General features: G+C 40.6%; 1 protein-coding gene across 2 annotated transcripts; it reads left to right on the top strand.

Annotated features, from left to right (window-relative positions):
• Positions 1–273: 273 nt before the first annotated feature.
• Positions 274–21,994, top strand: fancd2 (FA complementation group D2). 2 transcript variants are annotated; one of them, XM_079685658.1, is made up of 44 exons: positions 274–630; positions 866–926; positions 1,266–1,400; positions 1,496–1,563; positions 1,908–2,014; positions 2,897–2,957; positions 3,113–3,165; positions 3,258–3,336; positions 3,490–3,614; positions 3,701–3,788; positions 5,032–5,136; positions 5,243–5,343; positions 5,452–5,578; positions 5,700–5,735; positions 6,077–6,223; positions 6,875–7,009; positions 7,111–7,242; positions 7,440–7,547; positions 8,151–8,260; positions 8,358–8,412; positions 8,811–8,930; positions 9,561–9,634; positions 9,719–9,862; positions 10,003–10,103; positions 11,362–11,477; positions 11,552–11,660; positions 11,993–12,088; positions 12,195–12,286; positions 12,373–12,564; positions 13,172–13,288; positions 13,578–13,706; positions 13,799–13,917; positions 15,672–15,782; positions 16,141–16,271; positions 16,357–16,456; positions 17,230–17,352; positions 17,496–17,589; positions 17,802–17,873; positions 18,063–18,101; positions 18,182–18,256; positions 18,987–19,061; positions 19,257–19,403; positions 19,484–19,573; positions 21,447–21,994. In XM_079685658.1, exons 2-44 carry the CDS (start codon positions 866–868, stop codon positions 21,531–21,533), a joined length of 4,386 nt encoding a protein of 1,461 aa, XP_079541784.1. In that variant the 5' UTR covers positions 274–630; the 3' UTR covers positions 21,534–21,994. The 2 variants fall into 2 exon arrangements, with proteins under 2 accessions (XP_079541784.1, XP_079541783.1); XM_079685657.1 differs by having other exon boundaries at positions 275–630; positions 12,367–12,564.
• Positions 21,995–22,564: the final 570 nt, after the last annotated feature.

Below are 22,564 nucleotides of genomic sequence, written 5' to 3' on the forward strand. Positions count from 1 at the left end.
TAGATGTGTGTTTGTTTGTTTTGGATGAGCATGCGAAGTCTCGTTAAGTTCTTAAATCATTACGTTAATGAGTTCAAACGTCATGAGTAAACCATAATTAGGTGAAGAGCAGGAAGTGGCAGTGAATCAGCTCAATCAACTCCAAACTCTTCGATATGGTTGCGCAGGTTCGGAGCTCTGGGGGTTTGCATGTTTCTGCACACGGCGTATCCCTGATCAAGTCTTTGTGAATAAACAAGTCGACAGTTCCAACCCCGCCCAACAAAGAACACATGGTTTGGTAAATACATGCAACCCAATGTAAGAAAGTTAGAGACCGTCTGAAACATGTTGTAACGGTTGTAATGTTAACGACTGATCACTTTTAATTAAAAAATATCACCAAAGATAATTCAGTCAACAGGCTAACTTATGAGGCTATTATAAATATAATGTATAAACATATCATTCTCAGACGTCTTTAGGCTTTTTAAAAAAAGTTATATTCTGTTACGCTAAACTCCATGAAGATGATCCCTAACTGCAGTTGGTGACGTTTATAAGCACATTGGCGCGTAGGTTTGTTTTGTAACTTCAGTCTCTGGGATTGTACATCAAATCGTCGTCTGTGGGATCGTCTTTCTATTAAAAGTATGTCTCACTTTTATAATTATGAATGTTACTGACAACATACACTTGTTAAAAAGCCCGAACGTTAAAGCATGTCATGTTTGTTGTATATTTTATAAATGACTGGATTAGCTGATACCCTAGCCAAAGCATAGTATTTTAATGTAAATGTAAACAACACGTTAGCTTGATTGCTACTGTGGACGCTAGCCTGGCTAGCCACATTAAACACCTCCTGTCTTTTATATTTTTTCAGATGTTGCGTAAAAAGAGACGCTCGACTGCGGATAAAGTAGAGGCAGCTACTACGAGCACTAGTAAGCTTTATACACAGCAGTTCACATGTATGTGTCAGTACAGGATTTCCCTTTGAATTTCCTGTACGTGCCTACTATGATATAAAAATCCCTAGATCCCGACTGTATACTCTATATTCTATTTCATTGAGAGGACAGCATCACAAGTTTATGACAGTGATCTGACAGAACCACTGCATGTTTCCACCACACTGATATGATTACACCAGCCAATAAACCATGCCCCTTATTAAATTATGGCACCTTGACACATTTTATAAAACATCTATATGGGCAGCCCAATACTGTGATACTGTTTAAATTAATCGCACATCAAAAGTGTTTCTCTTATCTTCAAAGAGGCGAAGAAGAGTCGCAGCACTGGTCGCCAACCAAAGGAACCTGCTCCAGAAGAGACCAATGAAAGTGTGTTTGGTATCTTTCTTCGAGAGGCAGGGGTCACCTTAAAACAAGGTGGCACGTCCAATGAGATTGGTAAACACACTCTGACCAAGTTCAAAAACTAAACTAAGAACATGCCATGCCAGTAAATTAAATACATTTTTCCACTTCTGATTTTTCTGATCCAGCTGTTGACCAAGTCGTTTTCCAAAAAAGGATAAAGAAACAACTGCAGAAGAGTCCCAGGTATCCTGGAGTAAGTATACACACTGGAGCTGTGTATTTGCAGGAATCTGTTGATATATTCATGTAATGATGAGCCGTTAAGTTACGATACATTGTGATACTTTAAGTAAGGCAATATATTGTAATTATTTAAATCACATTTTAGGAAAACTTATATAAAGACCAACCACCATATGAATGCAATCTGAGTTATGCAAATAGAAGGATTTTTCATTTGCATGTATCACATTCCCTGTAACATTCAGCAACCGGAGAGGACACGTACACTGGTAGTGAGCATACTGTATATGTACACATATTATGAAGTATGTTTAATCTTTGCAAGTTATGTTTCTCTGCCATTTCTTTGCTCAGATTGTTCAAGAATTCACCGCTGGATTGGAGTCTCATATTGAAGAACCTGAGCGGTTTAGGAACTGCCTTCTTCCATGTGTCCCAAGATTGTCTGATGGGGACTCCAGGTGACTTAAAAAGAAAACACACTTGATGCTAATAGTGTTTGTGCATGTATATCCTCCCCTGTGTGTGTAATGTGTGTAAACACAACAGATTAATAAAGTACGTCTTCTTCTAAAATAGAAGCAATATTAAAGGTGGGGTAGGTAAGTTTGAGAAACCGGCTCAAGATACACTTTCCGGCCCGGCTAAAGTAACTGGATGGCCTACCTGCCTGTCAGCCTTCCATCTGTGCACAAACTTATCTCGTGCCCTCATTGGTCATGTGCGCATTCGTGTGTGTTGGAGGAGGGGCTCTGTAAGGAAGTAGAAGATTTTTTCCGGCTGTGTTTTTTCAAATTCTAGCGCACTCGAGCTGGTTTCTCCAAAATGACTTACCCCACCTTTAAGCACAACTTTCCATTAAAAAAATACAACTAGGGCGAGAATGATGATTATCTTCATTATGGATGATTCTGCTGTATTATTTTCTTGATAAATCAACCTGGTTTAAAACTTGAGGTAGAAGTTAATATTCAGTTAAATGTGATTTAGAACAGGCGAAAGGCAGGACATCTCTTAGTTTGAGAGGCCTAGAAACCATATTGTTCTGCAATATTGGTATACAAATACATAAATGAAGAATCAGCTACAGGGTCTGTTTTCTTTCCCTCACCTACATCTTACAAGAAAGACCTGTCATGTTTGCGGATGACCTGCACATTGTACAGTCAACATGTACCCTGTATTTGGCAGGTCGCAGGTGTTCTTTTTATTCCTTGATCAATTATCAGTTGTCTATTATTTTCTAACTTATCAATAAGCTAACCTTTCAGCCTAAACCGAACCTGTGTCAGTAGTCTGACTGTATGATGTGAAGTACTGACGTGTTTTCTTCTGTGGTGCAGTTGTGTCAGCTCATTTCAGGAAAGTCTGCTCCGCATGCTGCTGGGGATTGAAATCATGCAGGTCAGATTTCCTGCATATATTCTGTCAAAGACAAATGCATCGCTCTTTCACAAAAGAAGTCAAACAGCAAGATGAATTCAAACTGTTATTTTTCGGCACAAAAATTTACAGTATTTCTTCCACAAATCCTTAATCTGATTTTCCTTTTCAATTAGACCCCTATCATCAACACATTGATCGAGAAAATCCCTGAATTTATGCTTGATGGGTTAGTATTTTAACGAGCTTACTTAACATTATTTCACCATGTTATACACTTCGCCTGTTTTTCTAAATGTCTTCTTGTTCTGTCTTTCTCAGAGCTGGAGATGGAGGGCTCAGTATTCCTCACATAATAATTAACCAGCTTAAATGGCTCGACCGAGTTGTGGACAGCAAGGTAGTCATTTCTGTGACGATAGGTTGCATGTGCTGTAGTCATAACAGTTTCTGCTCCTCTGTTCCATTACACCTGTAATCATGTATCTCTTCTTCAGTCATCACTCATTTCTAGACGGTGATGTGTTTATTTCTGCCTCCCTGTCATGTGCAGGAGTTGGCGGTGAAGCTCATGGAGCTGGTGTCAGTCGCACCTGTGGAGGTCCAGCGTGACATCATCACTAGTCTGCCAGAGATACTGGATGACACCCAGCACAACGATATAGCCAGAGAGCTCAAGTTGGTTCTGTCAGTCTGGATTGCAGATCCTGTAGTTGTTGTTCAGAGTGATATTACTAACTGCTACTTTCATCTCTTCTGTGTAGCTCTTTACTCCAGGAGAACACTCAGCTGACTGTTCCCATCCTGGACGCCCTCTCCAGTCTGAACCTTAGTACCTCATTACTTACTGAGGTACTACAAACACACACCCATACACAGACACAGGATAGTACTGTCACCATTACCAATACCTTGGAAAATACTGAATACCCTTTTGAATACCTCAGGAAAGAGTTACAGATCACAGCATTCTTTTTTTAAAGATTAACATACAAGGCTATAACATGCTAACCACACATCATTTTTTTAGTAACAGATGACAGCAGAATGAATAAAGTAAACATGAACAACTTTCAATTCTCACTTTATTTCAGACTGATAACAGGGTTCATGCCAGTAAGGAAAAGTGAGAAAATAAAACATATGAGATAAACAGGGTTCCCACGGGTGCTGGAAATCCTTGAAAGTTCTTGAATTTGACTTTGGAAAAGGTGTAAGAACCCTGGATAAAGCCACAGCCCAAAACACATTCATATTTAGGCTATCTTGCTCGTGTTTTCTGATCCTAGAAAGAGCAGCAGAGGGGGGAATACTCTGGCAGTTCGATGTGTGTAGAGGTGTGTGTGGTTAAACGCAGCAGACTCGATCTCTATTCAGCTGTTCTAATGAAGGGAAACGCAGTGAAGTAAACAGTAAAAGGCACAGCTCTTTGCAGCTGGTGCTGCTCTTCTCAGATTCTGCTGAGTTACACGTTACTGCCTCCAGTGCCCTGTACGACGAAGCCAGTTCAACAGACCCTGGATATGTTTGAGTTACCCGCTTTAACTAACCCTAGCAAACGCGATGTCGCTAAGCGGTCCTACAAAGCTGGTTATCAACTCAGTAAATCAACCAGGGTTTCTCTGTCCGGCTGAGAGCGCGTTCACCCTGAAAGGGACGGAGTTAGCAACATTTGACCAATCACAAACATGGAGACGCGTGCTGACATCGCAGCGTCATACTTCATGGATGAATAGTGTAAATAGCAAATCCTGCTTCGTAGTACAGGCCACTGGTGCCGCAGAGATTTCATAAAGTGAAGAACGTTTTCCTTCTATAAAACAGCTGTGGGCAGCAGATACTGTGTGAGTCACGGACAGGAATCCCTCAATTTAAATAAAACGAGGCCACGCTTTATTAACTCGTGCGAACGAGTTGCGCCACGTTTTATTAATTTTTTTCTCAATGAACCCTCCAGGGCTCCGTAATAATCAATATGTATCGAGACATATATATTTTTGAAGGCACTTGCCTACACACTGTATCACAGTTATATTGGATGAATTATTAAAGTTAATTTCACCACGCTGTTACACGTCACTGTCTGCCCTCTCAGGTCCGTGGAGCCGTCATGGCCACTCTGGCAGCCGTGCAGCTGGAGGACCTTCCTCTGGTGGTGAAGTTCATCCTGCACTCTGTCTCAGCCTCTGATGCCTATGAGGTGAGAGCTCAGAGTCCTGTCCACAGCATTTAGAAAACACCACATGGTCGTTTTTAAAGTCATATATTCTGAAAATTAATGTGTCATGTGTTCTTATCTTGTGTAGGTGGTGAGTAGTCTTCGTAAAAAGCTGGAGTTGGAGCAGTGTGTTCTCCCTCCGGTGCTGCAGGCCTCCCAGAGCCGCATGAAGAGCAAAGGATCCGCAGCGTAAGACAACACAGATCCCCACTCAAAACTATGATCAGTTTATTTTGTCAGGAACAAATTGGTAGTAGGTTTTTGATCTTTCATCACTTCCATCTGTTTTCGGAGCAGGTCCTCCTCCTCCACAGCAGCAGGCCGCCGCAGCAGCAGCAGCAGCCAGGACAGCGTTGCCTTGGTGTTGGACGGCATCAAGTCAGCGGTGCGATTCCAGAAAAGGATTTCGGAGGCTTGGCTCAAGGTGGGAAATGAATCCGTATTTTAGCCCCCTTATATTTGATTGATTAGTAAATGCTCGTTCAGTCTTCTCAATTCAATTTGAGAGTTGCTTACTTAACTTTTACTGTGGTGTTTTTCATCAGGCAATAGAGTCAGTGGATGAAGCTGAGGACCATAAGGTGGGTGTGTTCTCCTCAGATCAGGGTATTGAGTTGGTTTGTTTAAAGCCTTGGATTCTATTCTGTGCGGACACAAGTCTAATTATATGAACCAATATTCTAAAACACAAAATAAAAACATTTTGAAAACAGTTGTTACTTTATAATTATTATAAAATATAAAAAGATATCATGCTGTGCACTAAATATCTTGAAAACCAGTCACAAAGTCTGGACCCCATAGACATTTTGAAGCAGAGTCATATAGGAACTTTATTTGTATGTGTCACATTTACACTATATGCTCCTGTGGGAGTATGTATCCCTGTATCTCTCCCTTAAAAAGTGCTCTGCCATGTCAGGTGATAGATGTGCTGGTGCTGTTCATCCTCCACTCCACCAATGCCAACCAGAGCCGGCGGGGGGCGGAGCGGCTGGTGAAGCTGAAGGTGAGGGGGGGGCTGATCCAGGAGGCCCTGCTCCAGAGGACCTTTAGAGATTACGCTCAGGTGGGTCAAGATGAAATATAAACACAGAAGTAGGGTTGCCAGAAACTGACCATGATCAAAATCGATTATTCGACCGACCGACCGACCCCCCCCCCCCGCGGGAGAGAAAGAAAAAAAAAACTCAGACAAAAGGAATTCCGTTGTTTGTTTCATTTAACTTCCTTTGGACTTGTAAGTTCGAAGTAGTTCCACAAGGAGGAACTCTTTTTACCTGCCGCTTTGTTCATCTTTAGTCGCACGTGTGAGGGAGACCCCCTCGCTACACACCGACCCCGCCCCTACCCCCCCGGTATGGGCGGGGTCGGTGTGTAGCGTGCTGCAGTCTGCTCTGCACGCAGGCTTCCTCCAAGTTTACAGTAAAACAAACTGGTGGTGTGACCAATGGTCATTTACAATTATTAATACTATTACTATTATTAGCATTAGTCTATATTTTGGTTGAAACTAAGCCAGAAAAAATAAATAAATAAATAATAATAAATAAATATATAAATAAAATCGATTTTTAAAAATAATATTCGATTATGGAGACTGTAACGAATAATCAAATAATCACTGGCATCCCTACACAGAAGCACTGTGCACTTATACTGCTGTAGTCAACATTTGTATTTTAATAACATGTTGTATTAATTAATGATGATTCTGTAGGTGATGCGAGGGTATTTCCCCTCCATCCTGGCTCTGGCTCAGGGTCTGCTGCGCTCCCCTGACCCCTGTGTGGTGCCCTTTGGAGGACACATGTACCGACACTCATTCGCTGCTTTTGACTCTTACTGCCAACAGGTGGGTTTAGGATTAGTTTGAAGGAATGTATACAAGCCTGTTTGTCAGTTGTGTTATGTCTAATAAGTCATTTTCATTTCTTCCTGTATTGTGTTTGCTAGGAGGTGGTTGGCTCTTTAGTGACCCATGTGTGCAGTGGTGTGGGGGGGGAGGTAGACATGGCTCTGGAGCTGCTCTGCGGCCTTGTTACAGAGAAGCCTTCAGAAATGTCCCTGTACGCTGTTTTTGTCAAGGTAAGAGGGTGACTCGTATATATCTGCTGTTGGAGCCGCTTACCAAATCACACTGAAACAAATGTATGAATGAAATATAAGCAACATGAATGTATGAACCAACAGCTTGTACAGTAGCTAGCAGATATATCCTGAATATAACGTTTAGTATCTTACCATTACGTTTGGTTTTTAACTGAGTGCACTCTTTGATGCAGGGAATCTTGGACTACATGGACAACCTGACTCCTCAGCAGATCCGCAGGCTCTTCCACCTCCTGAGCACTCTGGCCTTCGGACAGCAGCAGCAGGGGTCTCTCATCCAGGTGCACTCTCACAAGACCGTTCAGGCTTTTTCATATTTTCTGCTCTTATTGTAACAGAGTTACTATACACCAAAACAATAGTAAGCAGTGAAAGATATAGTTTAAAACTAAAAAGAAAAATTGCCTTTTAAGAAAAACATGTTGCGTGGTTAAAAAAAACGTATGAAATTTAAACCAAAATTAAGGTAAATTATTTCAGTTTTAGTTTTTTTTAATCCCTTAAGAAATCATACATTTTTGTGAACATCGAACAACAAAAATGTAACTCACTTGACATTTCTGGAAATGGCGCTATGTCACTATTGCTTTCCAACTAATGCCTGTTGTTTTCAACATGAAGTTTAGTCTTTTAGAATCAAACAAGAACATGATTTCAATTTTGTGGTAGATCAAATGCTATTCAACTTGTTTTCTTCTGAGTTTGGTAGGGAAATAATTTTAGTTGACTCCCAAATCAAAAGATTTCATCATGGTCATTTTCTATATATTCTTTCAAAAAAGGGTTTGTATGTTTATGTAGATACAGTACTTGTGAAACGGTATAACTATCACTAACAAAAACAAACTAAAGCTGCTAATAACTGTAATAACTTCTCCCCTCAGGACGACATGCACATAGTGATCCGCAAACAGCTCTCCAGCACTGTGCCCAAGTACAAGCGTATCGGCATCATTGGTGCTGTCATGATTATAGGCAGCATGGGGGCCGCCAGGTAAGGGGTGGTGGTACTCACGAACATAAGCAATTGTTTCCTTGTTCCTTACTTCACTTAATCCTTCCATGCCTCTCTCTGCCTCCGACTGCCCCAGACCTAAAGTGAAGGAGTCCCAGAATGGGTTGTTGCCTCAGGAGACGCTCAGACAGGTACACATGAAGCATTAGAGCAATCAGAAAGAACAATGTATGTGTTGCAGTTATGATGTTCTTAGTAACTCATCTTGTGCTGTGACCTCCCTGTCTCAGAGGTCAAGCAAAAACATGATGGGGTTATATCTCCTTCAAAACCATAAAAAGGCTCATCATTGTCAGCTGATGAGGAGTATTCTCTGATGATATCCCTGTGTGTGTGTGTGTGTGTGTGTGTGTGTGTGTGTGTGTGTGTGTGTGTGTGTGTGTGTGTGTGTGTGTGTGTGTGTGTGTGTGTGTGTGTGTGTGTGTGTGTGTGTGTGTGTGTGTGTGTGTGTGTGTGTGTGTGTGTGTGTGTGTGTGTGTGTGTGTGTGTGTGTGTGTGTGTGTGTGTGTGTGTGTGTGTCTTGTCTCAGGTGGCAGCCCTGTTGGAGCTGGTGAAGTCCAGCAGTGAGAGCTCAGCGGAGGCTGCAGCTCTGTACTACGATGAACTGGCCAACCTGATCCTGAGCTCCATCCTAGACCCGCAGGTGCAGGTGTGTCTGAAACCAACATGTATCAAACTTCCTTTTTTAATAGCTCCTCCCATCACTTTAGTAATGGGCTACTTTTTATGAGGGTGTCCAATCAGTGTTGATGGTAAATGTTGATTTAAATTCCTAAGTGCAGAGTTCTCAGCTGTAAAATCTCTTCTGTTTCCTGTAAGCATCAGCGTCAGGCTACAGGCGTTTTCAGTTCAGAGTCAGCTGTGTATTCCTTCTAAAAAACAGGACTTTCTTGTTCTCGTTGCTTGTTTTGCAAACTGGCTAAGTGTATAACAGCATAATGGCATCTGAAAAATGACAAAAAAATGTACATTTGACTGTAGAGCCACAATAATACGTTGACAGAATTGATAGGTGATGGTCAGAAAAAGAATTGACAGCATTTGTTTCCTGGGTAAAGACAGAATCTGAGGCTGTAGCTACATAAGCTTTGCAGGAGGATATGGCCAGTCGGGGACCCTCAATGCCCCACAATGCATCTTGGTTACATGTAGGCACTACCACCGCTTCCCCCAGCAGGAGACTCAGCTTTCTCAGCGGACACATCGACATGCATCTATCATAAGATGCTATTAAATCATGACTTATCTTTGTGGTCTTGTTATTTTCTTCCTAAAACAGGAAAAGATCGGAAAGACTGTCCTCGATGACTTCCAGGATGACTTTGTGGTGGATCTAGGGCCAGACATACTGGGGTTAGTGATGGATATCTGGCAGCATAAGCAACTTGTTTTAATATACTTCAACTGTCATTAATCTCTCCTCTTTGTGCCTCTCAGCTCTTTCCCCTTAACGCCCCATGTGATATACAACCTGGATGACGAGGAGAGTCAGGGAGGCATCGCCATCAACCTGCTGCCTCTACTGGCCACAGAGCTCCAGAACAAAGGAGAGCAGAAGAGTCAAACACAGAAGGCACACAAGTCAGTCACCCCACTCCCACCACCATGATATATGTATATATACATTTCAGTCAGTTGTACAATTTCAGTATATGTTTGTATATCTTACAAACATGCATGTAATCAAAAAGATGTTTTTTTCCTGTATTTTGTGGGGGCAGGCGAGTGTCTCCTCTCTGTCTGTCTCCATTCTTTCGCCTCCTGAGACTCTGTGAGGAGAAACAGCACCAGGGAGACCTGGAGGAGATCGACGCCCTGCTGGGTGAGGAAGTGGAAGCTACACATTTCTGGTGGACATACGACACAATACGATAATTCTTTATTGGTCAGATCAAGTCTGAAATGTGACTTGCATCACAGCAGCTCCATGTGTAACCTCAACATAGATAAATATAAAGACACAATACATGAAAAACAAACATTGAACATAACAGGACAATCAATGAGTGAAAACATGCTCAAAGAGCCTTTAGCGTGGATTTGATCTGGGATTTAGCTTTACTGTGAGGATTGACTGATGCACAAAGGATGCTTCAGTCTGACTTTAATGTATCGCGGTAGGGCTGCACAATTTTGGGAAAAAATTTACCGGTAATTGCGATTTTTCTTACAAATATTGCGATTCGATTTGCGATATTTCTTTTTAAGCGACCCAACGGAAGTTTATTGTAAAATGCGGCCATATCTCAAGCTAGGAAGGTCGCATCAACGTGCTCCCGTCTCTAGCACCCCCGCAGCCTGAGCTACGAGTGAAAGAACTAAAGTTACATGAAACTTCCGTTGGGTTGCTTTAAAGTCAAGCTTCAGTTTAAGATTCACCCTGTATCAGAGGTAAAACATGTGATGGAGCATTACTAACCTGACTCAGATGGTTTGTTTCACCAAACCATCTAGGAAAGCTCCAATGGAAGCCATTTGGAAAGGGCAGGCACTTTCAAAAATACTTGGCAGGTGATTGGATCAATCTGTCACCTTCTATCATGGGCCACTTCTGATTGGTTAACAATGGCTGGTACATGTGGAGCACAGCACTTCTGATTGGTGTGGATGACTGACACACAAGAAAAAAATGTTAAAAAAAATCGCAGGCTTTGCGATTTGATAATCGCATCATTTAAAATCGCGATTTCGATTTAAAATCGGTTAATCGTTCAGCCCTATATATCGCGGGAACCTGTATCTCCGATTAGAAGGTAGCGGTTCATATTCGCTGTTCAGAACATGGTTTGGGTCTGAGATGATGTTGGACAGCCTTATTAGGTTGTTATGATAGGCTGACTCATAAAGTGTCTGACAGGGTTGACCAACAATCTTTGAGCAGATTTTTAACTGGTGGAGCAGTTTTGACTTTAAAGCTGTCTTATGCCAGGTAGTATTGCAGTACTGTAGAATAGATAAAATCACAGATGTAAAGAACACCAGAGGAATTTCTCTGCTCGCCCCAAAAGACCAGATCAGTTTGTTCTCGTTTCAATGGCTGTCAAATCATTTCTGTGGGTTTTATATTTGCTGGAACACAGGTTGCCCTCTGATCCTCACGGACATGGATGTGGTAGATAAAATGGAGAGCCTGTCAAAAGCTGAGAGGGAGTTCCTCTGTACTCTGCTGTTCCACACCATCAACTGGTTCAGAGAGGTAACTGCAGGCGATTTGTTAAACACCTTTTTCAAAAGCAGGAGATCTGAGACTAAAGCTGTGTTTTCTGGTAGGTCGTAAATGCATTCTGTAGACAAAAGGAAACTGAGATGAAGATGAAAGTGATGACCCGTCTGCAGAACATCACCTACCTTCAGACTCTGCTGGAGAGGGCTTTGGCAGGTGAGCTGTCATCCATCGATACAGGCCAGTGTGTCATATGTCATACAGGCCTATTTTATTATTATTTATTATTAATCTATTTTTATCTCAACTTTTTTCTTCTTTGTTTTCTTATTTTTACCATTATCATAATTGTTAACTATAAATAAATAAATGGACATTGTACAAATGCTACATTGTTAAACAAATCAAATGTTTGCAAAGTTGTATTTATGTTAACTCTTGTAGGGAAAAAAACTGAAACCTCGCATCCTATCCATTTTCTCATAACGAGTGAATTGTCCTAAAGCTGTTTAAATAATCTACTTTTATTTTTTAAATGTGTGTCTCAGGAACACCTGGTTACCTTCCACCTGTTGCCAACTTTGATGGAGAAAGCCCAGAAGGGGTGATACTCAGCCCTGCTCCTCCTGTGAAGACTAAGAAGGGTAACCAGGCCCAACCGAATATATTTGATTTTATGTTAATAAAACTAAATAGTCAGAATGAAAGAATACATACTTACATAAATGTCTAACTCCCATATGTGTTTAGATGGTAGAGCAAAGAAGAGGAAGGCTCCTGGGAAGAATTCTTCAGAGAGCAGCTCTCAGCTTGAGGAGACTGAAGCAGACAAAACTCAGCAGGTAATCTTTTAACTCTCGTATTAATACTTTTTATTTATTGAAGCCAATCTAAAAAGGTGATTCTCTTTCTCTTGTGAAAGGAGCAACCAGAGAAGGAGAAGGAGAAGGAGAAGGAGAAGGAGAAGGAGAAGGAGAAGGAGAAGGAGAAGGAGGTGCGGCCGGGGGTCAGTCTGGTGTCCTACAGGCAGTTCTTCAGGGAGCTGGACATGGAGGTGCTGAGCGTGCTGCAGTGTGGCCTGCTGTCCCGCTCTCTGCTGGACTCTGAGCTCCACACCAAGGTAAACAGAGCAATTCAACTTTTTGTTTAGATTATTTTGAAATCCCTGGAAAACAATATTTCTAGATTATATTATTCATCCCGGAGAAAATGTTCTTGTGGGATTGTCTAAAAATACAAGAATAAGAATACACATCAGAGCAATACATACAAAGTATACGTGAAGTAATACTTACACCAGTGCAACATAGAATAGCAGTAATAGTAAGGTCATTCTTGTAAAATAGGAAACGTAATTATTTTTACTACAGCCTAATATAGATATAAACAAGAAAATAAATATATAGCGTAAAGTAATGAGTACTAACACCAGTGGCTAATAGAATACAATGTAAAGTTAGTTACATTTAGCTTGATAAGTAAACAAAAGTATGATTGCACATGACATTAAAATGAATATTGTACACAAGTGTTATTAGCATAAAGGAGAGGCAGACCAGGTAGTTACAGGGGTAGGGTAGTTTAAGTCAAGGTACACCAGCTGTGTTTCCAAACAGAGAAAGATCCAAATGTGAAATGTAGTTATATCAATGTCTTTGCTATTGCTGAAACGTGTGCACCACATAGATGAAAACACACATCTCCTCTGCTATTCTTACATGCCTAAGGTGCAGCAGGAGGTTCTGCTGGGTCCCGCTGAGCTGGTGTTCCTATTGGAGGACATGCTGCGCAAACTGGAGTTCAGTCTGACAGCTGCCCCTGCCAAGAGGACCCCGTTCTTCAAGGTACAAAGAGAAGCTAACATATGCAGTGATGAATGTAAATCAGAGAATGAAAATGTGAGGATGTGCTGGGCTTATAAATGTTCAACAGTGTCTTGGGAACAACAGTTTGCAAAATGTATTATTGTATTCTGAGATGTTTCTTTAAAGGCACATATAATGAAGACATTTTCTGAGTTCTCTCCCTAGTTGAAGACGCTTTGCACGTCATTGACATTTAGTAATAGCTGTGTTAAACTGTAACAACCAGGCTTATAAGAGCTGAAACTTAATTGCAATTTTTCTTTTGCAGGCAAAGACCGATAAGAGCGTGGGCTTCTCCCATCTACAACAGAGGAGCTCCAAGGACATCGCTTCCTACTGCGTCCAGCTGCTGCCCACCCTCTGCTCCCACCTGGAGAACTGTCACAACCATTTCCAGGTACAAACACAATCTGTACGTATCAATTAAGACCTTCCAGTTTTCTATCAAATGTTTTCAGGTTTGTATGAAATTGGTGCATTTCTTCCCAGACAATGCTGTCTGAGAACAACGGTGTGGTGGACGGACCTGCCACGGATGTTCAGGAGCACCAGCTGATGTCTGCTGGTTACCAACTGCTCCTTCAGATCCTGAACACCACCTTCAGCTGGTGAGGAGGACCACCAGCACCACTCACTTTTATCTTTTGACTTGATCAAATATTGGACATTGTCACAAAGTCTGGCTTCTGTTTAGTTATGTCTCTTTAATGCAGGGGTGCCCACACTTTTTCAGCTTGGGAGCTACTTTTAAAATGACCAAGTCCAAAAGATCTACCTACAGCAGGGGTTCCCAACCTTTATTGTGCCAAGGACCGGCAGATACATTAAAAGAAATGTGCGGACCGGTTGTCAATTTTAACTGATTTGAATATTTACTCACCAGCAGGTGGCAAAAGAGGCTAATTGTATTTAACAGCCTGAAGAAATACCAATATGCATCCAAAACATATTAACAACGTTTAAAACCAGGATACAATTAAAACAAATTAGGACCACTGTACACATATTGATATAACTGAAATCTGTCAGTGAGACCCCTGGGCTTGTTTGCCAGCAATAATAACGTCATACCGGGGCGTTCGTTCCGGTGCACTCCGACAGCATTTAGCACTACATCGAGATTAAGATTAAAATAACTTCTTTTGGGAACACCCACATACCTATGGAGTTGGCCAGATGTGTGTAAATTACTGTTCTTGGTAATTTGAAAACAAATGCCGTTGTTGGACAAACACAAACACACCGAACATACACACTCACAGCGGAGCTGAGCAGAGCACATACACATCATGCGCCTTTGTGACTGGACATTTCCTTCATACAACGAGTAATAGGGGGAATAATCGGGCCGTTCAATGTGTGTGTGTGTAGAGGTGTGTGTGGTTGAAACATTGCTAGGTTTCAACCACACACACCTCTACACACGCCTATACACACCTCTACACACACGCCTGCAGTGGGGAACACAGTGAAGGCGGTGATACGCGCTGGTGCTGCACCTCTCAGAGGCTGCCTCCTGATGCTGCAGCCATTTCATGAAGTGAAGGAGGCTTTACAAATAAAAAAAATAGCTCTACACCCCTGGCCGCAATGTCCTTAAAATGAAGTCTGAGTTTGAAATATATCTCAAATAATGTATGCACTGCCATTCCCCCACAAACATAACAGTCTGCGATTAAACGGTTGTCTCCTGTGTGCTCCACTTCCTATTGGCGCACCACCTGTAACTTTCTCTGCGCACGAGAGGTTGAGACCTTATGCCAACCAATTTTGATTTATTTTGTATGTATCTTGGATGAAATAATATGACTGGTATAACATTTAATAAAAATTAAAAAATTTATTGAATTTTTTTTGATAAAATATTTTTATATATTTATAATTCTGCAAATATTACGATAAACTCACAGCTATTCCGCGGCCCGTCAGTAACACTGGGGGGTTTGGGACCCCTGACCTACAGGGCCGCTCCTGCCCAATCTATTTCGCGAGCGCGGTGGGGGGGGGGATGCTAGTGGACTAAACGGCGGATAAACTATGGCACGCTTACACTAATTGCGCCGCATGAGCGCATAATAGTGCGCCGCATTTGCGCTTCAGATGAGGAGGTGAGGCCCCCTCATAACTGCATGAACCCATATGGCACAATACAACTCAGACTGGCTTACCTGTGCGTCAATCAAGTGGCAAATGCCACGGTAAGGATGGATGGTAGGATAACTTTAAAAACATTAAAATTAAAAGAATATTTTTTTTTATTTTTTATTTTTTTCAATGCCATGCGATCTACCCACACTACCTTTGCAATCAACGTATTGGGCACCCCTGCTTTAATGTGCCTGTTTATTTTTGTATTTTTCAGGTCTGGATTCAGCCAGCCAGGACAGCGGAGCTTACTGAAGAAGGCTCTGGGGGTTTTGGCTGAACGACTAAAAGAGGAAAGTGCTGAGTTGACCCTGGAGCAGCTTGTAAAGTGAGTGATAAAGCTTAGGGGCAGAAGTGTAACTACTGTCAATAAACCTTTTTTTTCTTCTTTAATCTACCGATCTATTTGTTTATGAAATTCAACGACTTTGGGGGCCTCAAAAGTGAAGTAAATACAGTATCCTTTTTGCTCAAAATGACAGAATTACAACAAAGCACAACTCCAAATAACTGAATAAAAAAACACTCTTAATACAAAAGAGATAACGGTATTTGTAATTGCCATGGGCCTAGCAAAGAAGAATGGACATTTTCACTGGTTCCAAATAACAACGTAATATCAGAATTGTCTAATAAGTTCAAGTATGATGCTTTTAAATTGTGTTTTTTTGTCCCTCTCTGTTTAGACACAGCTTTAAGTACCTGATGAACTTCTGCAGCACAATGCCAAATCTCAGCACAGCCCTGACCCTCTCCCAGCTTCTGTCCACTGTGTCAGAGAGGGGGGGGGACCCTGCTGCCCACAGAGAGAAGACCGGTCAGTCGTGACATGTTGCCTCACTAAATCCAATTTGTCTGCTATCCAATGGGCTGTGATGATAATGTTGGATTTTTCTTCCCAGCCTCCCTTGCCAAACGTTTCCTGGGCCAAAGCTGGGTGACGGCCAGCGGAGAGAAGGAGCGAGGGATCAAATTCAATGAAGCACTACATACAGTCCTAAAGTGGGTGTGCTTGTCAGAAATGGCCATCTTGGTCCAAGAAAAAGTTGATTGCAAAATGGATGAAAAGCAGACATGATTCCTGAATGCCTTGCTGACACTTTGTCAATGGAAATCAGTTTATCAGACATATGTTGCTGTGTATGATAGACAATAAGTACAAAAAAGTACAGAAATGTCTCAGATATATTGGTAATTATTTAGAAATCCTGTTGCCATTACATAGTTTGACCACCAAAGAGACACGATTGGTGGTATGTTCCACTGTGACATGTTTCTTAAGATCAGCATTTGTTATAGGTCTCAGATATCCACATTGGTTACAGTCTTAGAGTTCCAGTATGGGTCGGACTAGCTTTATTACTCATCTGCACAAAGTCAATAAAGTAAACTTTCCCCAAGGATTTAATGGATTTGTATCGGGAGCATCGTCTCTAAAGAACCTTACAAACATATTTATGTTTCTAAATGAGTCTATTGTACGTTTGCGTTCAATGCAAACCAGTGCAGTGCTGTAGTAGAAGCAAACAAAAAAGCATAAAGTGCCCACCCAGCTGTCCATCATATCCACACCTGCAGTTTAGGGAAATGATGGTAACTCATAAAGTTGGTATTTTTAAAGCATTTCTCTAAATAAGAACCTAGCGCAAGCACGTTTATGAAGTGCACAGTTTCTTGTAAACTGTTTTTATCATCAAATATGCGCTTTTATAATTGTGAACAAGCATCTTAATGTTCTTAACTGTGATATCTTTGATCTTTTCTGCTCTCTGCAGAATGTACATGGCGCATGTTGACGATGTTCTGAAGGCAGTGGAGGAAATAGCTGGAGAGGGAATCCCTGAGCTCATCAAGGCAGCGAAAGACGAGAGCTCTGCCTCATGGCCCACTCTCAACAGGTAGACCCTCATCACCATCAGTTCATTGTATTCGATATCTCGTTGCAAAAATAAAAAGTTGTTAGTGATTATTGTAAAGTAGCTTGGATCGCAGTTAGATTGTACTTCATCCTGTTCATTTTTCATTGTTTTTTCTACTTCAGGCAGACTTTCTTGGTGTATTACAAGGTGATGATGACCGAGCTGGAAAAGGCCATCAGGAAGATTCCTGCCTGCAAAGTCAGTGACAGCTCTGAGGTCAGCCACTGGGGGTCGCACTGCACAATGAGCTTTCAAGCATACACGCACTTTATACACAGTTGCTATTTAGCTTAGAACTGAATATAATCAGAGCCACAAAATACTAATACATCTGTCTTGTCAACATTTATACTTAATTATTCACATAAGTGAGACTATGCATTGTGTGTGCGTGTGTTTTAACGATAACAATAATGTTCTCCTTCAAGGCTCAGAGCGAGAAGCTGCTGATATGGAACCTGGCTGTCAGAGACTTTCACATCCTGGTCAACCTAGGGAAGGTCTGTTGGCATCATCTATTGGCTGTGAACCTTTGTTGTGCTTGGTTTGACATTGGACCTCATCTATTTCCAGCATTAGCTTTATATTTGTTGTGATACTTTTAATTGAATCCCATGGCTTTTATCCAATACAATATGTTTATTCAGTTTGGTTCATCTGCTCACATGTCTTCCTAACTCTTCTTACAGGTGTTTGATTCCAGGCCGGTGCTCATCGTGTGCTTGAAGGTGAGTTAGCTGTGTGCGCTGAAAAGGATTCATGTGAAACTGCTATGAATTTGTATTAACTGATTATAATGTTTTTGTAGTATGGCCGCCTTTTCCTGGAGTCTTTCCTGAGGCTTGGAATGCCACTTCTTGATAACAGCTTCAAAAGGCACATGGTACGCATGACAAGTAATATATGCCTTATTAAGGTAAATGTTAAAAAATTGAAATTGTGCATAAATATTGCCTTAAAAAACGGTGAAAGTGATCTTAAGTAATTGACTTTGATGTCATTAACTTCTGCAAACAACACACAACTACAGCATGCTTGACTTAAGTGAGTTTGCCCTGATCCTGATTTAATGCAAGACAAATATTTTTTATATATTATATTAAAATACAAATACTAAGACACAAAGCAAGAAAAGATGTTTATACATACACAGGATTTCCAAGCTTCTCCATGAACAAGTTTATTCTTTTATAATATAAGTGCATGTTTTCTTCTTATGTGTCATACAACAAAGAGCTGCAACAAGTAGTTAATTGTCAGAAAAATAATCATAAACCTTTCTATAATCGATGAACCATAACTTAACCTCTTAAATTCCTACCTTTCTCTGTTTTCTATATTCAACTGAATAGCTCGTAGCTTTGGACTCACAAAACAAGGGATTTGAATGCATCATCTCGGGCTTAAGAACTGATCTGCACATCTTTTATTATTATTTTATTTGATAGATGAAATGATAATCCATAATGAGAATAATCATCGGTTTCTGCCTTGATTCAAACATGGGTTGGCATGGTTAAGCTCAGAAATAGACGTTCTGTGTTGTGAAAAACCCACGTGAAATGAAGTGTTGCCAGTGGGATGAATGTGTGATTCATGTTTCGCTTTTGAAGGAGGATGTCCAGAGCCTGCTGAAAACCTTTCAGCTCAGCACCCGGCAGCTGCATCACATGTGTGGATACTCTAAGGTAGCTACAGAACACGCTGTCTCTAGCCTCTTCATTTCTAACTCTTTAACTGGACATATCTCTGAATGTACTGATGCCAAATGTACCAATCTTTGAGGACAACATATTCCTTTTGTATTAAAGTGACAGCCTGTGCATGTAACTCCTTTGGTGTTCTTTAACTAAGTAGTATCGTCATTATGTGTTGCTGCTCAGATGAACCAGGATACAAGCCTGACCAATCACGTACCAGCCTTGAAGAAGAGCCTGGAGCTCTTTGTTTACAGAGTGAAGGCCATGCTGACGCTCAACAACTGTCAGGAGGCCTTTTGGATTGGCAACCTGAAAAATCGAAACCTGAAGGTACAACATTTGAATTTGTATTACTTTTCTCTCTTAAATGTATTAAAGTAAATTGCCTAAAACAACGCTATATGCTGCAGGGTGAAGAGATTCTTTCTCAGCGGTCCCACGGAAGTGAGGATGAGGACGAAGAAGAGCAATCGCCGCCTCAGGAGCAGTCAGAGGATGAGGTACCTGCCATTTCCCGGCTTTACATTCACATCTGATACAGAAAGGGGATTGTGTCCCTAATTTTGAGAAATAAATGAGAAATAAAATGTTTTATTCTTTAACATTTGGTGTAAAAACTACAGAGAACACAGGTTTAAATGTTTGCATTGTTTATATTATAATTAGTATTCACAGTGGTGTGTTTCAAAACAGCCTGGAGGGAATTTTGGAGATTAGAGCCATAGAATAAGATCAGAGAGTTTACCTTAAACAAATTAATAAAACAGGGGCAAATGAATAAAACCTTTTAATAAACCTGAACAATAGATGTAAATAAACATATAGTGTAAGTAAGCGTAAAGTGGCTGAAAGGATTAGCAGGAGTGGTGACCATAGTACAGGTTTTATTTGAAGGGATAAGCAGCACACAGTCATAACACAGTCAGTTATATAAGCCAGCCAAACAACAGGCTCCACTGCTGCTGAGTCGGTCATTACTTTGTGAAGGTGAACCCATACAGGTCAGTAAACAGGCAGCTCAAAGAAGGCTGATAAGATAAATTGTTAGAGCTTTAAAGTGGACCTATCATGCCATATTTGAACAATATAGTGTAGGACCATACCTATATAAGGCATATTTATACTTTTTATTTTTCAAAATACCAAACAGATCATGCATTTTAGCCATTCCTCATTTCGCTCAATTTAACACTGTCTTTGCATGGGCTGATTCTGTGAGAACAGCACCATCTACAGGCCTGGCATATGTACTACAGCGTCTCCAGCGCTTTCCAACGGCAATGTCCGATGCTGTCTCCTCCTGATTGGTGGAGTTGGCCCAATAGCCGTAGCGCCACTTTTGTGACGTCATAGAAGTGTTCAAATCTGGATCAGTCTGTATCAGATCTGTTGCAGCCCCTTTTTAAGAGATTTGGGTATGGAGGAAAATAGAGAGGGTTGTGTTTTCTGACACTTGGTGAGTTCCCTGGAACACCGGGGACACATTCATGTATAAAAGACGTACAAAAGTGCATTGTGCATGATAGGTCACATTTAAGCAAGCTAATGATTTGTTTGTGACTAGGAAACATTTGATATTATGTTAGTTCTAAGACCCTGTGTTATGTAGTTTCTCTATAATGCTGCTATATGCAAGCAGGTATTGAGAACTGAGGTATGGCACTGCCAAACAAGAAGTCTATTGTTTGACCGGTTCTCTAAATATGTGAAGGCAAGTCATACATATTGACAGAGAAAGATTCTGCACAATACAGGACAACAATGTTGTTGTTACAGGCCAAAATGCACTACATCATCACTTATAGATCCCCTGCCATACACCAGCCAAGTGGGAAGCTGATCAGAAACGGTTCTTGAGAAGATGCAAAGGACATGCATATACACAGTGGCGGTTCTAGACCAATTTTAATGTGGGGGCCCGGTTGGGGCCAGTTATTTCATGAGAGGGGCACAATAAAAGACAAAGACAGTATAAAGTAATTGTGTAAAATAAACATAAAATACAGTAATTGGTATGTGTTTTTGTAAAGGTATTTGTTTTTAGTAAATGTTACAGTCCTTTGTTTCAGTAGTTTTTTTCATTTAGAGTATTTGTTTCAGTAACTTTAAGTTATAATTTAATTAAAAAACATAAACAGTATTTGCTTTTATATAAGGTAATGAACAGTTTAATCTCCACTGTACACCCGGGTCTCTGATTTGATTTAGCTCCAATAAATCGTAACACAGGGGGGTCCCTGGTCAGTGTTACGTGGGCACTCGCCCCTGTTGAACCGCCCCTGCATATACATGTTCACTTAAATACAGACAGGCATACAGGGAGACTCCCTGCTTGAAATGTTTGCCAAATGTTTCTCATGTGCTTTCTGACAGGCCCAGGAGATGGACTCTGAGGAAAGTACGAAGGTCCACAGAACGGAAGATGTGGATCAAGATGATATTACAGATGACTCTGACTAACAGAGCAATCAACTGTTGGTTTTTATTTCAAAGTTTGGCATCAAACTTCCATTTATCGACCAACTTTTCAAGTTTCAAAGGCCAGTTCTAGTGCCTTTTTGCCTAAACACTTTCTAAAGTATGTAAAACTGTTTCTCAATGGGCAAAGTGCAGGTTAAAGACCAATAATGTCAATATAAAATCACAATTCATGTGTTTTTACTAAAGTAGTTACGACAGTGTTAGGCAACATACAAAAACATTGCTTTGTGAGTTGCATTGATGTGCATTTGCCGTTTTTCGTTTCTGTTGAAGATAAAGCGTGCCTAATAATTAGGTGTTTTCATATTAGATAGGGTTCTTGAAAATTGTTTAAATGTTTGATTCTAATTGTTTGCCGACAAAATAGAATACAGATTGTTGCAAAAGTGTTTCTGTCTGTTATGTCTTTAAGTATTAAATATATTTCTAATGCTAAAACATCTAGAATCTGTTGTCTTTCATTGTGTGTGTTTTTTTTGCAACTGCAAGTCTTTTCTTTTTTTATAACTACATTTTCACTGAATAAAACACTGACATTATTCCTGGATTATCCCATAAAGAGGGTCAGCATTGATAAACTCACATTGTAATGAAAGGCAAGATGTCTTGCAGACTCATTTGTGCACATGTAAAAACAAGGTTTTTGTGACGATTTAGAGTTTTTGAACACCAAAGCCAGGATTTACAAAAACAAACGTAACATTAGAATAGACCATATTATATATTTACCCAGACATTTGAAACGAAGAAAATATATTTCAGAAAAATATTTAGTTCAAGTCCTTACAAAACAAGCTTTTAAGGAGTATCCGTTCTGCCTTCATTGCTTTTACAGTTTAATAATGTTGAGAATGTTCGGCAGGAAAAACAAAAATACAACATATAACATAATTCTTAATGTGTATATTCTGTTTTTATAACCTTAAATCCAAAATGCAGCTGGCAATACTCAATTCCATCTGTCCCCTATATGACCTACACAAAGAAGATGGCATCATCAAGCAAGTTAT

The sequence above is a fragment of the Notothenia rossii genome, assembly GCF_949606895.1.
Source record: "Notothenia rossii genome assembly, chromosome: 5".
Classification (NCBI taxonomy): domain Eukaryota; kingdom Metazoa; phylum Chordata; class Actinopteri; order Perciformes; family Nototheniidae; genus Notothenia; species Notothenia rossii.